This window comes from Musa acuminata, chromosome BXJ2-8 (genome assembly GCF_036884655.1).
Source record: "Musa acuminata AAA Group cultivar baxijiao chromosome BXJ2-8, Cavendish_Baxijiao_AAA, whole genome shotgun sequence".
NCBI classification, from domain to species: Eukaryota; Viridiplantae; Streptophyta; class Magnoliopsida; order Zingiberales; family Musaceae; genus Musa; species Musa acuminata.
In genome coordinates, this window is record NC_088345.1 from 8392977 (window position 1) to 8409188 (window position 16212).

Here is a 16212-nt window from a genome sequence, read left to right on the forward strand (position 1 = left end):
TAGACGGAACACACCCGCTCTTAACTGGTACAAGTTCAAGTCGAAATCGGACAGGGGTGTATTAGATTCTTAATCCGAACTGATACAAGTCAATGTGTTCTTATAGGTAGGCAGCCTTGTGAGGTTGTAGTCCACATTTTGAATGGCATCCCTATGCTCTACTTGCATCTTTACCAGCAAATAATGCATACGGCCCACACTTTGTACTACTTTTACACAACTTGTAGAATCACCCTTGCATTTGGGCAGTGAATCCTTCAAGTGATGATGCATCTTAAACATCAAGAACAATTTGCAGTGTATTCTTCTATCTATCTCATCTAAAGCTTGGACTGCAAAATCCAATGCAGTTCTATACATATTTAGCAACAGGCATTCATTGGAACTAGTTTTTATACAACAGAACAAGTACCTAGGCAGACTTTTCTCTGATACTAGGCTTTTTGATTCATTATTTTGATGTAAAAGCTGATGAAGTCTCTCTGTTCATCATAGCATTCTTTAAAGACAGAGATGTAGAACACTGTAATTGATTGTCTGCCAATCCATTATTGTTTTGTTAAAACAATAATGCACATATCTGAAAATCTTCCGATAAATAAGCATGTGTATTCTTCAAAAATACTGTCACTATGAAGCAGTCAATCTGTTCACACAGTTTTCATCGAACAACTTTCCGTAGTCCCCGAGATCAAGAGAGCTAACCTCATCGCGACGCCAGAACCAATCCTCGTACCGGTACCACCGCATCAGACCTTCATCTTTGATCATCCTCTTGCATGTAGTGCATGAGTTGCTCTGGCAATGGAAGAATTCGCGTATCCGTGAACCCTTGTTAAGGATGGCTTGGTCTAGTTCCGAGTGAACCGGTCTCCGAAGGGTTTCAAGCAAAAGGCAGTGAGATATATTGAGCACCTCCAGACTATCCATGGAGTCCAAGATAAGCAGCAAGGCTTGCTTTGTGATTATAGAGCATCGCAGGCTTAATACTTTCAGCTTTGGAAGGTTCACCGTGATAGCAAATGCACAGTTCACATCAAATGTACCCATAACCTTAAGCTGTGAGAAATTTTTGCAGCTTCTACTTATTTCTTCCATTATGTATGGAGGATGGGGAATACCGGGCATTGTAAGTGATTCCAGATTCTCCCATCTCCGGATGGCTTGGCATATCCCAACTTTTGTGATGCGGTTCCAAGCCGGCATAACTAGTCTTCTAAGATAAGGAGACCTGATTTCAATTGTAAAGGCAACGACATTAATAAAAAGAATATGTAAGAAACTACAATGTGATTATTGATTTAATTTCACACTGTATAACAGGTGTGGTGTTATCAAACTAACTAATTTAGCTGGCTACGATTGGCTGCAATTTGGAAATCTTTTATCCTCATTTGTCCTTAATCAAGTTCATTCTCTTGCAGGTTCGAAAATATAAGCAGTTTGTTCTTGTCCATCATCATCTTCATCACATGCTTTCTAGGAAGTGCTACAAGTGCATTTCACATAATAGAAAAAAGGGCCATTGATCATGTTATAGATGGATGCAAAATAACCAACATGTTTAATGGTACAAGGCCTGTAGTTGGATGCTGAGAGGTAATTTAGATAATGACTCCGCTAAGGATTATAAATTAGTTGTAGTATTGCACAATTTTGCTGAGATGTCACTTGAATAATAGCATTTGCTATCCTAGAAAGGTTTATTTCATCACTGAACCAATAAAAATGTCAAGTAAAACACTAAAAACCAAGGAAAATTACCTTTCTGATATGTAACTAAGATGATCATCTTTCATGTATAGATTAAAATGAAAGATCATGTACGTGACATTTCCAAAACTAAGAGCCATAGCCATCCTCAATATTCGAGTCAACCTCCTATCAGACCTTTCATCCACCCATATATATGGCGGTGCTGTTGTCTGGATAAAGTTGGACTGCAGGTGACCCAGGTCAAGGGTGTTCCAAATAAATGGATCTGAACAAGCCATGCGCCACGAACGACAAACCCGGGAAACTGGAGCCAGTTGAATCATGTTTAACTCCTTAAATATCTTCACCAGGACATCGGTATCCATGTCCTCCCATCTTCTACCTACGTATTTAGTGTCTGCCATCCTCGCCGAGTCAAAGAGCTGTCAAAAGGACATCAGAGGTTGGACTAGTTAGATTTTACTGACACAATCACAGAATAAACTGATATGCACCATAAACCAACAGTAGGCAGGAGTGGCATACAACATACCAAATGAATGCAGATTAGATTATATCAAGATAATTACAGAAGCAGGTTGCCAAGAGGAGGTGTTTTAAGTGGCACAAAATACAGATAGTTTAATTTGTAAACATCAAAAAATAATTGAATAAACATTTCAGGCATATTATCAGCAAAGATCAACCATGAAATATGATTGAAGCCAAAAAAGAAAAAATATACTGAAGAGTCCAACTCATGTCCAAAGAATATCATTGGGTGTAAAAGAAATCTGAATATTTCATGTAAAAGATTCATGGCTCTTCACTCTCCAAAGAGATCAACAGAGTAATTTTTTGTTGTTGTTAAGTTGCATTTGTTCAATTGGTGTAGAATCTTCAGGAGTCTAGTCCAATAGCCTTTTGTTTTTACTAATTTGTACTTATCAACTCTCCATCCATAGATTTCTTCCTTTCCTTCATTTTTTCGTATTTCCTTTTCTTAGTATCTTCCCTTCATTAATTTCCGCTTCCTGTTTATTTTTCCAAGCATATTTATGCTGTTACACTATTTGTTTCTTCTCAAAATAACAAACAAGACCTTTTGTTCCTTGAGTTCTATAGCTTTTATTTTAAATAAAGATGCTTCAACTGTTAATGATCTATGACTAAAATTTGTCATGACCATAATCCTCTTGTGTTGTTCTGCATTGTTTTATCAGCATCCCAGAGGGCAAAATTAGGTGTACCCCTGCAAGTTGCAACTGATCCTCTATACACATCCGTAATTGCAAATCCCATCAACCAGTTAGTTTTCAAACACTTGTAAATTATCTTTCTATCCGTTACTTTTCTTCTTTTCTCTCCTTGTTACATGCCACATCAATCACTTCCTTCCCCGTCCCTTTACAGTCTCTTTCTCTTCACCACTCTTCTTCTTCTCTTTATCTTCTGTTTATTTCTAGCTGTGACAGAGAAACAAAAAAATAAACATGCTGCAGACCAGGGACAGGCAGGAGAAGAGTGTCAGGTGTAGGAGACGGATGTGCGTAAAGTTATTTCCGTGCTTTAAGAGAGGGTGGTGTTCAAGTCGAACTGGAAAACCGAATTGAACCTGAATCGAACTGGTTCATCAACAATTCGGTTTTGAATGCTATAAATGGTTCCATTTTGGGGGGGTACTTTCCTTTGGTCTGATTAATTGGTTCAGATCAAACCAAATTGATCTTAATTTAAAAATGCCGACCCAACCCAAAAGCCCTAAAAACTTTAAAATCCCTTCCTAAACTTGATGAGTTCACTACTCTTCCTTCGTCTCTGCGACTCTTCCTTCTTGTTCCTTTCTTGACCTTGCTCTCTTATCTCAGGTATGTACCCTATTTTTTTTCTCATTCTTCTTCGTTAATAATCCCCTTGTTGATTTGTATGCATCACTGCATATTCTCATCATCAAGAAAAAAGGACCGCACGTGAAGTCATTATTCCTCTAAGGCATCTTTCAATAAAAAACCACTTGTGCATAGGCCCAATTGTTTAGAATGTTTAGAATAATATTTGTGATATAAACTTTTTGAGAATATAGGTCCAATTAGATCAAAATTCTGGTTTGGTTCAATTAAACTGAATCAGTTCACCAAACTGAGCCGGTTCATTTGAAATGTATATTTTTAAATTACTTAAAATTGAAAACTTAACCGGTTCGATTAGGTAGGCCTGAAATGGTTCCAGTTCGAAATACCTTGTTTTAACCGAATCTTTCAGTTTAGTTTGTTTCGACCCTTAACGGTTTGGTTCAAACCTCTTTGAACACCCCTACTTTAAGATCGATGTTTTAATCCATTATTTAACCATAATAAACAAGAGTTGACATAGTAGTAGTTAATTAAAACTGGCAGCAAAAGCATATCTGAAGGAATCTTCAGTTTATAAGGGTGTATAATCATAGCTGCAACTGATAAGAATAAATAAGAAATTTTTGAGTTTTTCGAGGGAAACATAAACTATGTATAAGCTTACTGACATTATTTCGCCTAGTATTCACTCTAAAATTGCTTCAATGCTTGCTTAATGGCTAGCGGTCCTCCGTTTCTTTGTGAAGGTCGATTTTTCTTTACTAGTGAAAACAGGATGCAATTTCCTTTTCCCTCAGTTTGCTTATTTTCCCAAACTTTGAGACATATCTTGTTGACCCTCAAATTCAAGCCTTCTGTTGCAATTATGATTGAACTAATTTCCTCTTTTGTTTGCAAAAAATATAATCGGCTGTACTAATCATAGTTCAAGGAGTTTCTTCTTTCTTACCAAGTTCTCATAAGATAATTTGTAATACCCGATTGAGTCCCGCATCAAAGGTGGACTAAAACTTAGATTGACTATGAGTATACTACTATTAACTTTGAATTTAAGCATCTTAGACTAGTGTATCAGGCTCAACAAGTTAATGATTTATTTACCCTATTGAGTTGGGTAGTGAAAAATGGTATCGGAGTTAATCTAGTATTGGACATGAGTATGGTGAGAGATCAATTAGGAAAGGACTATCCGTGGTTGGGACTGGAAGGACATGTCATGACGTGGAGGTCACCAAGGTATGATTTTGACTTATATTGGGCCTTGACGATAACATGATACTTAAGTGAGAAAGATTATCACCCCCCAATTTAGTCTCCCATTCGAAGTGGGCTAAGACTTAAAGTGAAAGAGTTAGATAGGTCTACTACCATTAACTTGAGCTTAAGCATTTTTTATCAAACTCAATAAATTTAATAGGTCAATTATCCCATCGGGTCGGGTTGTGAGAGCTACCTTAGTCTATTTAGAATGATGACAAAATGATCTCACGCTAACCAGGGGCTGTTTGTTATCCTAGTATTTATCGACAATCAATTTATAGTTGCCAATTCACTCTACTTGTAGCCAGACTCCAAGGGAATGGGTAAAGGTCCTTAAAACTTCTGTATTGAATCTACTTTTACTTATCGAAGTCAAGCCATGGATATTTTCAACTAGTGAAGACATTAAATCAGGTTGTACCAAGAAAGAAACAGAACCCTTTCAGGAGAAGTGGAAACTTTGAAATGCATTCCAATAAAGATGAAATTTCCTGAGCATTATACATTAAAGATCACAACTTCTTGTGGAACATGCCCAAAGCTAACAGAACTCTCAGGGGAAAAAATATTGGCCTGGATCATGAAAAAATTCCATTACTGGGTACCTCAGCCTGATGACAACTAAAATTATTCCTTTTCTTTGGACAACATTTTGGCTAACTGGTTGCACAATAATTGCAGATCCATATTATTTGAACTTTCGAGTTACCTAGATCAGGCTTATCCATGAACCAAAATTAACAGGAATCTCAATAGTCAGCATAATGGACTTAAGTTATAATGCCTTGATCCTCTCAGAAGGAATATAATAGAGCTGCAATGACAAAATTGTATAAGATTGGACTGGTGCAAATAAAGATAAAAAAATAAATATCTTTATGTTACATGATGCAAGAAAAGACAAAATCCTTTCAATGAGTCTCAAAAGAACATCTTTGCATATATTTTTTCTAAAGAATTTCTTGACAGATAAGCATCCACACACTTAATAGAACCCACAGACAATTGATTCCCTGATTTTGGAAAATCTCAGCTAAGAACTCTTTTATGGAAAATGGAAAAACTAGAATACCTCTGTCATTCACAATCATCAGGTTGGCAGCTAAAGGAGATGATCCTGGAGATGTTTTCTTGATAAGAGCTGAAAGAAGGTCACCAGAATTCCTCCTTGATCTATTTATTAAGCTCTTTCCACCAACTCAACTGTTGTTTCTGTACAGAAGCATCACAACCACACACATTAGACAAAATGCAGGTGCTGATAACCAGCAGCCATATTAAAAATTCCTCTTTCTAAGTTTTCTGCTTGTTAATGCTACTCTTATTTATTTCCATAGCGAAAAACTGAAAATTACCAAAACAAAAATAGTTTGTGTTTAATTAATATATCAATATATAGCTGCCATTTCAATACAAACACTTACAGAGCTAAAAGAACCAGTAGCTGACAGGACCACAAAACTTTATTTGAAAAATGACAATTTCAGTTTCGTGTATAATGGTCCTTCGAGCAATCATTTTCTCATCAACACGTGGTCACAAGGAAATTATGGTTGCTAATCAGAGATCTTGAAAGCACCTAATTTCTTTGAAAAGGTGAATAATTTTTTAAGTTAAAAACTGCAAAAGCAAACAAGATGACTCAATCAAAAGATAGGGGGGAAAGCCACCAATCAAGAGTCACTATCTTCAATGAAATTATGCAGACATTACAGGAGGGAAGCACAGATCAAGACAGTTTCTATAAGGAGTATTTTTATAACCATATAGACCTCCTGTATTAGTTTTTTTTATGCAGATCATATGAGATGAAGTTTTCATCACCATCTTTGTAAAGCATCTGTTCCATTTATAACCAAAAAAGACTCATCAATGACACTGTATGCAAGTGTTTTGTTGACAGCATAAACAAACTATTTTCCCATCATCAGATATGATGGGATCATTTACCATATTGGCAGATGGTTGGAAGAGGCTTCAGATTAAGCTAACATTCACCGAATTTATGAAAAAAAAATCTAAAATGGTCCTTGTAGTTGATCAAACAAGGATCCACTTTTCCCAGGGACATGTCCCCTTGTCTACCTTTATGTAAGACACAATGTAGTTGTTATACTCCTGTTATAACAATTCTTAATCCGCTTCCATTTCTTGTTCTCTTTCCTCGCTATGGAACAAAACCCCTCCTAGAATCCAAATTCCACCAACCATTGCCCAGCATCTGTTCATTGGTGACCTCCAAATTACAAACTTTTGTTGTATTAGAAGTATCTGCTTCACGACAAAAACATTGCTGCAAATATTCAGTGTTTTTCATTCTAAATCTGCAGTTGAACTCAGGTGACACATTTATATCCGCGTAAGAAAATCACGAATCAAAAAAGTTATGAAAGGAACTAATCCAAGAATTCTATTCATTATGAGAGGAAAGCTAAATGTTAAGAGCAGATCGAATAAGAGAAATTTTAATTTTTGCTTAGAAAATAAACATAATTAAATAAGAAACTAAACAAGAATAATTCATCGTCCGAACACAAACCCAGAATTTAGTGTTCTGACACTATCAGATCCTAGAGAATTTTGCTTCAAAATAGAAACTTATTCAAATCTATCAATTATTTCAATAGAACAATTGAAAGAATAATGAAATCAGAAGGAGAAACACCCGAAAGATGCATCGTGCAAACTCTACTCGAACTTACGTGCGTTTATTGGTCAATGATTGCTTCTTCTATCCTCACCCAATCATCTTCCCTACCTTATTGCGGAAGATTTCGCCTCGAAAGCCAAAAAATCTGCAATTGGGACAATCAACGGGCATCAGAGTCGTGGCCAAGCCAGCCAGCGTCCGACGAGGAATGGCCGCGTACGGTCGAGAGAGGCAATAGAGCGAGAGCGAGGGGGGCGTGCGGCGAGGAGAAAGGAGCCGAAAGGGGGAGACCGAAACAGAGGGAGAAGACGGAAAGGGGAAACGAAGCCGTTACCTTTCGCGGCGGGGAGGGGATCGCCGGCTGCGGGAGAATGAATGGGGAGGGGTTGACGATCGGAGAAGGGAGATGAGATGAGACGAGCGAGAGCGAGACGGAGTTGAAACGGGGGATCGTTACTTTACCTTCCGCTCCATTTGTCTCTCCCCCGTCACCTCCCGCATCAAGATTCGCCGTAGATTCGTATGTTCCACGGGTTCCTAATGTTTTGTGTCTAACTATTTCTACCCACAAATGTACCACCCGTCTCGTCTGGCGTCCTCGAATATCTGGACTGTGGGGCCCACTGATGGCTCTGGAGATCGGGTATGAATTCTGGTCAGTTGCACGAATGCGGTCTTATAATATTGTGTCGCGGTCTGCGGATGTTATATTCCGGGTCGGATCCGAATCGACCCGAACCGTTTCAAAAGACAATTTATGCATTGGATAAAAGGTTCTTATGTCATTATAATCCAACAAATCCATCTTATGCCATCCCTCACTATCATTAGTGATGCTCTCTTACAGGGAAATGTAAGAGGAATCAACGTCAATGGATCTATGAAGTCAAAAGAGAAGCCAAGTCAACCAACTCTCAGCTCCGTCTCTGATCAAACGAGAAGCTGGTCGCATGAGCATCGACGCCATGAGCCACCGGCAACCTTGCTTCACCGTGGTTTTCTTCCACCTCCGGCTGGCCTTCCATTAACTCCTCTTGCCGTCCTTCAACGTCGGGGTCATCGTCGGTGAGGTATCGACCCGGGGAGTTCTGCACACTGTCGAGTTCACTGCGGTTGTAGTGCAAGAGGTGGACCGGCGACCAACCATGGCGGGGAGTAGCTGTTCTGCTGGTGGACAGAGGCGACACACTTCCCGACCTTCGGTTCTCCTTTAAGTGCTTCTTCGCTAACTGATGCCATTTCCTCAGAGCAGTCGCCACCCTCTCGTCGAAGATGGTGGGCTTCATGTTCGATCCCATCTGTCAGCAGAAACAGGAAATCCATTAGTCCTCCGGCGACGAAGAACACTCTCCGCTGTGATCTTGAGGAGTGTTACCTGCGTCACCAATGCATAGAGAGGCAGTGTGACGTAGCTGCACAGAACCTGGATGAGGATTCTGACAGAAGTTGATTCTAATTAGATGCCATCTAGATGAGATTTAAAGACAGCAGGAGACGGGGCAGAAGACAAACCCCAGTGAGATCCGTATGATGATGTCCTCAATGTTCTGATGGAAGCACGAAGGATACCCGAACTCATACTGCAAAATGATTAGTCCCAAGCACATCAAAACACGATGTTTAAGCGAAGCATTAAGCAGTTTTTGCCTCGATTTCTTACCCAACTCCACGCCAAGAAGCCCAGCTGAAACGCATTCTGCAAACCGAAACAAAAGCATCTGTTGAGCATCTGAAATTGTTCGAAGAAATGCATTGATGTGCTGCTGTAAGATCACCTGAAAGAGGACGAAATGGATGAGAAAGAGGAGGAGACGGGGACGATTGAACCAGAAGAGATCATCTGCTGGTTGAACGATCGGAACGCCCTTGACGACATCTCCACGCTCCATGATATTGACGGCCATCCTCGTAATGATCACTTGAAGCTTTGTTCCCACCAGGAGGATCACCTGCGATCAAAGAAGCGACTGCAGATTCAATCTTGGTCGGTCATGGATTGCAGTCTTCTGCTGTGTTTTCTCTGGCTTGAAGACACTTACAAACAGAGGGATAAAAGGCAGCCATAGGTTGGAATGCCAGCCTGCAGAGCAATACAACCGTTAGTCTGCAGCATCCAATCTCTTCCTCCATCGATAGGTACAAAGATGAGATGACAGATTGAACATTACCATGAGTGTTAGTCAGCAAGAAGATTAGTGCGAAGAACCATATCGTCGGACTGCAGATAGATGAAGTATTGATTGTTACTACTAGATTGCAGATTCAGGTGAAGATAGCAAGTGATGCCTTCTCCTATCTAGCAATCCAATCATGTTGTCGCCAGAATCTTACAGAGCAAGAAGACAGTTACATGAACAGGGATCAACGTACCTAATTCCAACCACAACTTTGAAATCCTCATCGAGTGATCGCTTTATGTACTTCTGGAAGTTGAACTTGGTCGAACTCTGTGGAGCCAAATGTGCCTGAGAAGTAGCAAGTGAGTTTTGGATTGCGTGACCCAAAGGCAGTGTCTTGTGTCGATAGACTAGCAGTGACTTACCATGATGAATCCATGTCTCAGTGTCAGATAATCCACCTTAGGAACTGATCTCACAAATTGTCTGAAAAAGCAGACCTGATCAACATTGCGTATCTTGATGAGTACAGATGTGAAGCATGTAAAAGCATCATGAAAGATTCGGGACTCACAATCCAGATGAGAATGGGTGATTTGCTCCAGAAACTCAAGTGCCGGCGGCCGAATGATGTCTCCCTTGCAAATCTAAACCTTGCAGGATCTGACAAAGGATTTTGAGGGTTATCGCACTCATCACACCTTGAACTCATATGATGAACTACGCTAGCAGAGAGGCATACCATGTGAGAATTGGTATTCAGCTGTTTTGGTCTCCAGTTCCCATGCCTTCCATCTCCTCATCTGTATCACATGTGCAAGATGTAGTTCATCCTTATATTAAGCATAGAATCTGAAGTCTTTTGGGGAATCCAACAGTTCTATACCTTCAATCTACCCAAAGCCATTGTGCTGATGCAGTAGAGGATGTGGGAGACGGCCAAGACAAAGATGAAAATGTGAAGCTGGTGGATTCCATCGGTGGAGATCAAAGGAACTTTGCCCTGTTCAGTGTCACCAGAGAATTAAGCTCGAACTCATGCAGCTTTGAGATGAATCCTATTGACTAACAATGTGACTTCTGAGCAACCTCCTTGTGGACCAAGCTAGATGAACATGAAGGCACATGGACAACAGCCAAGGCTTCTACGGTGGCTATCTTATTCTATCACAACCTGTTGTTGGTTCTAATCATCCAAAATGCTGGTAATTGTATCAAAAAGAAGAAACACAGATGACAAAAACCAGGAAATATGTTTCCTTTAATTTTATGTTCTTTATCTGTTCTTGGTGTCAGACTACCAACGTTGACAATGGAGATGTATAGGTCGGACAAAGGAAATCTGACCTTCGCTGCACATTTGTCGGATCCTCCACCTCCAGCCAAAATACGCCGGAAAACACCAGCAGAGACGGAATCCTGAAGGAGTCTCCGCCCATTGGTGCTCGAGTCCTGCGAGTGGCCGTCGGCGCTGGTGGTGGCAGATTCTTCCCCGGGCTTACATGGATGCCATGAATCACCGACACTCTTGGGCACACATATCTTAGAAATGAGGCTTTGACCAACAGTCAGAAGCAAGGATATGAAACCCATCAGCATCAGCTCTGTCATGGAGAAGACGACGGCCATGCATGAGCTTCTTATGATGCTTGAGATCAAAATCATGTAACATAGAACTCCTTACCAGATTTGATCTTCTCTAGTGACTCATAAAGTGCTTTCCTGTGACGCTTCTTCAACCACTGAGCGAGAGAGAGAGAGAGAAGAAACGAAGCAGGAGATCAAGCATGATCTAAGATGGGACTGCACTAGCTCATGAGGCAAGCTTCTGCTTACCTTGCCGACGAGGTCGATTACATGCTCGATGATGATGGAGATGAGGACCAGGACCAAGCAGACGACGGCGACCGCCCACGTCGGAGTCACCTCTAAGGTCCGGCTGCTGCTGCTGCCACCCCCGGCCATCGCCTCCTACGCTTGCTGCAGCCAGTGATGCAGAAGGTTATGGCGGACTGAAGCTTGTAGGCTGGAGAAATGGAAACCAATTCTGAGATGGAGAGAAGAAGGTGAGGGAGATGAACGCGTTTGACTTGGTACAGTTTGTGGCTGCTAGATGATACATTTATAATCGAAGAAGGAAGACTTCTTTTTTCCTCTCACATACATAAATGCTATCTCTTTAACATGAGTTCAATGCATGTTGATATGTAACTGAGAATAGCAGACTTTTACTTGTACAAGTCAAAGAATACACCTCAAAACAAGACAAAGATTATTATGTCATTGCAAAGATGAGAAGCTTGTAGAAGACATCTTGAATGTGAATAGGGTGTGTACTTCAATTTTTTGTTGGCATATATGAAAAGAAAAATGTGTACAAAAGAAGTTTTGTGAGACTTATATTTCTGCAATTATTGTAAGATGTTGAAAGATTGGGATTGATTTTTCAATGGCAATGAAAAATAAAATACTTGATTGAAGAATGGACAAGTCAAAGCTGATAAAAGCAGGAAAGGAGCAGCAGAAAACAATGGGAGGTATCGATCTGTGAGCTTTCAATATCATTTATTTTTCTTGGCTTCGTTTCATGTTGAATGGGTCGGCTTCGATCACCTTTTGCTGTTGGACCTGTGGAGGTGTTTAGCTGCATCATCTTCTACATGTTTGACTTGAGCTTCCAGATAGTTGCATCTTTGTGATTGGATTTGGTCAAACAAAGCTTACCAAGCACTGCCCTTGTCACTCGAATAGATCACAAGGGAGCTAATATTTTGGTGTTACATATCATATATCTATCTATTTGTATGGAGATGAATGTTTTTACTTGCATATTTTGTTTCTGCTACTGGATTTTGCTCTTAAAGTTTTTGGAGTAAATATTGACATGAATATTGAAGGCACACACCTCTGGCTAATTTGATTCTTTTTTTTATTTATTTTTATTCCATTGATTTCTTTGATAGAATCAGCACCAAAATTTGATGATTAAACCCTACTAAGCTGACAATAAGGTAACAGAGGTCCTGACAAAAGATAGATCATTATCAGAATGATAAAAAGCCCCACTCTTATTTGACTTTTTCCATGTTTGAAATTTCTTGGATATTTCTAGGGAGTTTTTTTTTACATTACCAAGGTTTCTTCCTTTGAAAATGAGTTCCATCAGATCCAGAAATGAGAGAGTAGAAAATTATTTTTGATCTTCCAATATACAGAGTCTTCCCTAAGGGAAAAGAAATATCTGATATTTACCTAAGATATATATACTTCATGTTATTTCATATGTTGATGCTTAACAATAATAATGTTCATGAAGTTTATATGAGGACTAATTGTATTAGAAAGGATATGTTACCATGTCAGGCTCCTAAATGTAGCAGCAGCAGTAGTATTCCAAATGCTACTTTTCCTTTTTCTTCTCACATGAACAATAACTACTACTGATGGAATCACTAAAAGTGGGAACTAAGTCTTTCCACAAATCAATCATAGTTAATACACTATCAAAATCTGGGAAGTCTCAGGGAATTCAACCCCACAATGTTGTGCTCAACAGGTTAACAGAGGATGAGTTGAGCAAGCAGATGAGCTGCAACTTTGATGAAGACAATGGATTAGATTGTGTGTCAGAATCTAAAGAAGCCAATGAGTTCTTTCATGCCATCATCAAGAGGTTTTAAGATCATTTGACAAGCTTTGTCTGATTAAGTAGGAAGACACACAGTCTACAGTCTCATCACAGAAAAGAAGGTGCATACCTGATGGACACACAGAACAGCAGCAGCAGCAGAAAGAACCTGAAGAAGGTTCAGTAGTAACACCATGGGGCTTGCCATTGGAGGAGCTTGTGCTTTTATGACAGAGGAAGAAGATGGCACAGATCTCATTTGGCTGATCTTTCCCCTGTTGGAATGTTGACCAGTGGAGTTTCTGAGACTTGTATTCCTTGCCAATTTCACACAATGGACCACATGCTGCACTCTACCAAGTCTCCCCAACCAAACTACACCCACAAGTTGAGATGCCTTTTATTTCAATTTGTTTGATTTGTATTTATGTGTTTGTGTCTCCAAGTGAAAGCCACATTAAGGTCAACTGTTTGGATCCTTTCTCGTCAGTCAGCCCCACAAATGTCATATCCTAGTCAGTAGTTAGGGTAAGGTTTTCTGACCATAATAAACATTTCAACTGTTCACTGAACCACATAATCTTTGAACTACAATCTCTCTCTCTATATATACATACATACATACTTACTGTTAGCATATATAATACTTAAATCAAAGATCAGCAGAGTCAATATTTGCTGGTTCTAAAGGAAAGATAATAATCTTTATCGACTCTGAAAATAAGAAAACTTATAGAGAAGGAACCAAAATGTTTTGAGTGGCACAAAATGTTTAGATAAATTGATGGGTATTGGAAACATAAGCACCAAAACTTATAGGGCTAACTTCAAAAGAGACTTTAATCAACACTAATAATAGCTTATAGTTCTGATCAAAATAATTCCACACAATTGACATGCCTTGTCTAAGTACATTCCATGAAAGGTCTGCCCCATCACAACCTCACACACCACATTTGAGCTTCCAAACAAATCAGAGGATCCCCATGATGATTATTTGATGGAAAATTGATCCATCAAAGCTAATAATTGTTCAAAGTCCTCATAAAATTCATACCCTAATTTGACTTGTATTTGTAACTTGACCAATTTGGCAAGTCTTGTTTTCACATGTTAGACAATTCTAGACAGTATACTGTGAAGAACATGCAAGGAAAAAAGAAATGATAGATAATGTATCCAAATAACAGATAATAAACTTTCCGAATTTGTTAAACAGATCATCAGCTCTGCTTGTTTGCTGCTTGGATGATCAGTGTTGGAGTGACGGAAACAATCTCTCCGTTAGTCGAGACTAAATCTCTCTGTGCTGTTCACACTTCACAGTCGAGTTTTGTCGCACATCATCGTCAAAGAACGAATCAAACCTTAATGGATCAAATAGTCATCACAATCCACATCTCAGTTTCTTCTTTGCGATGTCGGCCCTTCTGGATGACTACATGCAATGGCCTGATCAACTGTGGAGACGAGAAATCTATAACGCTGAAGTCAACCAAATTGATGTGTGTGCATATCTGCAGATTAGGTCTAAAAAGACTTGGAGATGTTTTTAGCACACCATCAAAAGCAATAACAAAGAAAATCCAATGAAAAGGACTCAATCTGGAACAATGAAAAATCCATTTGAACATTCTTGGAGTTGCTTAATCTGTCCACAGCAGTAATATGAACAAGAGACTGTTGGTTCCTGTTTGAACAAGGAAGATTCAAACCATTCTGGAACACCAGCACCAGCATCAACATCTTTCTGAGGTGATATCCTAATCAATAACTTCTTATTTTTGGTGATTGAGGTAACCATATTAATCTAAGAAATTTCGTCAATCAGCACATGCTCAAGGATTCCGCTATTCAATCCTTTTCCTGCATTATCGACATCACCATGCAAGAACAGATTGATGAAATTACACAGCACTCTGTAGATGATGACTTACAATGACTGGAAAACATGGCTTCAAGTATGCCTTTTATTTGACATACAAAAATGATTAGGATTTGGACCACCATTCTCAAGGATGATAATAATGATGTTATTTCAATGAAAACTTAGGCTTCCAAAAACCATAGAAGAATTTAGTGTCAACTGATATGACAATGAATGTATAACAGCTTATTATAGATCAAATTTTACCAAGTCATAGTGTTGGGTTGAAGTGGAATAACATTCTGCAAACACAAATTTCTGCTTCATTGCATCAGATCCAACATGATTTTAAAAGCCATCAACTCACTTGCAATTCAGTAAATTGTGTTATGAATGGTTGTCCTAAGAAAGCCAAAGAATCCATCTAAACCACTACATATTTCATGTTGTTAAACCGACAAATCATCGAAAAGTAAAACATAACTACTCGTAGGAATGATCATCTTTTCCAATTAGAAATTAACTTATATCAGAAGCACAATTTTTAGGCAATGCACCAAAAACTTGACCATCTTTAAAAATTTTGCAACCTAGGTTCTTGTTTTCACTTGTTCAAAATATCAGTTGTAACTTCAGTTTCCATATCTCAACAGGATATTGTAGGCCTCATATTATCACGCAGAACAATCTGCGAAGAAAAAAAAAAGAAAATTTGAACATTGATTTTAACAACCAATGATGTAAAAAAGAGCATCTCTTCACAGTAGTATCTAACTTCATCATGGAAGCACATTTTCTTCCAAGCAGCAACATCAGAATCCTGTCTTTTGATAAGGAATCATGTGTTGGTTTCAACGACAACTCGGTCTTTAGCCTTGTGTAAGCTTTCATAGCAGCAAATGTCATGCTCATGCTATATGAATATGCGAATTGAGCATGAACCAAGAAATCTTCTCTTAAACCTAACTAATCATGAATTGGATTCCTTTGAGTTGGTAACTAAAGTTTTCAAATTTAGGATTTGACATGAATATGTTGGATCTGCATGGGTGGCAGAATGCGCAAGACTCCCACCAACACAGGACCTAAGGTAAGTAAATTTGTGCAGTCTTGGCCCATTCAATCAAAGAGGTTGTTTGTAT

The 16212-nt window shown here is 39.1% G+C and overlaps 2 protein-coding genes across 2 annotated transcripts; both read right to left on the bottom strand.

The window, feature by feature from the left end:
- Positions 1–589: 589 nt before the first annotated feature.
- On the bottom strand, positions 590–7968 carry LOC135583033 (F-box/LRR-repeat protein At3g48880-like). Its single transcript, XM_065120630.1, has 5 exons — positions 7793–7968; positions 7511–7603; positions 5881–6020; positions 1765–2138; positions 590–1231 (listed from the first exon to the last, which is right to left on the bottom strand). The coding sequence occupies exons 3-5, from the start codon at positions 5887–5889 to the stop codon at positions 631–633; spliced, it is 984 nt and encodes a 327-aa protein (XP_064976702.1). The 5' UTR covers positions 5890–6020; positions 7511–7603; positions 7793–7968; the 3' UTR covers positions 590–630.
- A 252-nt stretch (positions 7969–8220) lies between these two features.
- On the bottom strand, positions 8221–11676 carry LOC135619051 (MLO-like protein 6). The gene is made up of 15 exons (XM_065120632.1): positions 11412–11676; positions 11260–11317; positions 10923–11179; positions 10462–10578; positions 10318–10378; positions 10150–10238; positions 10001–10075; positions 9829–9923; positions 9627–9676; positions 9498–9538; positions 9234–9407; positions 9119–9154; positions 8971–9038; positions 8834–8894; positions 8221–8756 (listed from the first exon to the last, which is right to left on the bottom strand). Exons 1-15 carry the CDS (start codon positions 11538–11540, stop codon positions 8373–8375), a joined length of 1695 nt encoding a protein of 564 aa, XP_064976704.1. The 5' UTR covers positions 11541–11676; the 3' UTR covers positions 8221–8372.
- Between the last annotated feature and the right edge of the window lie 4536 nt (positions 11677–16212).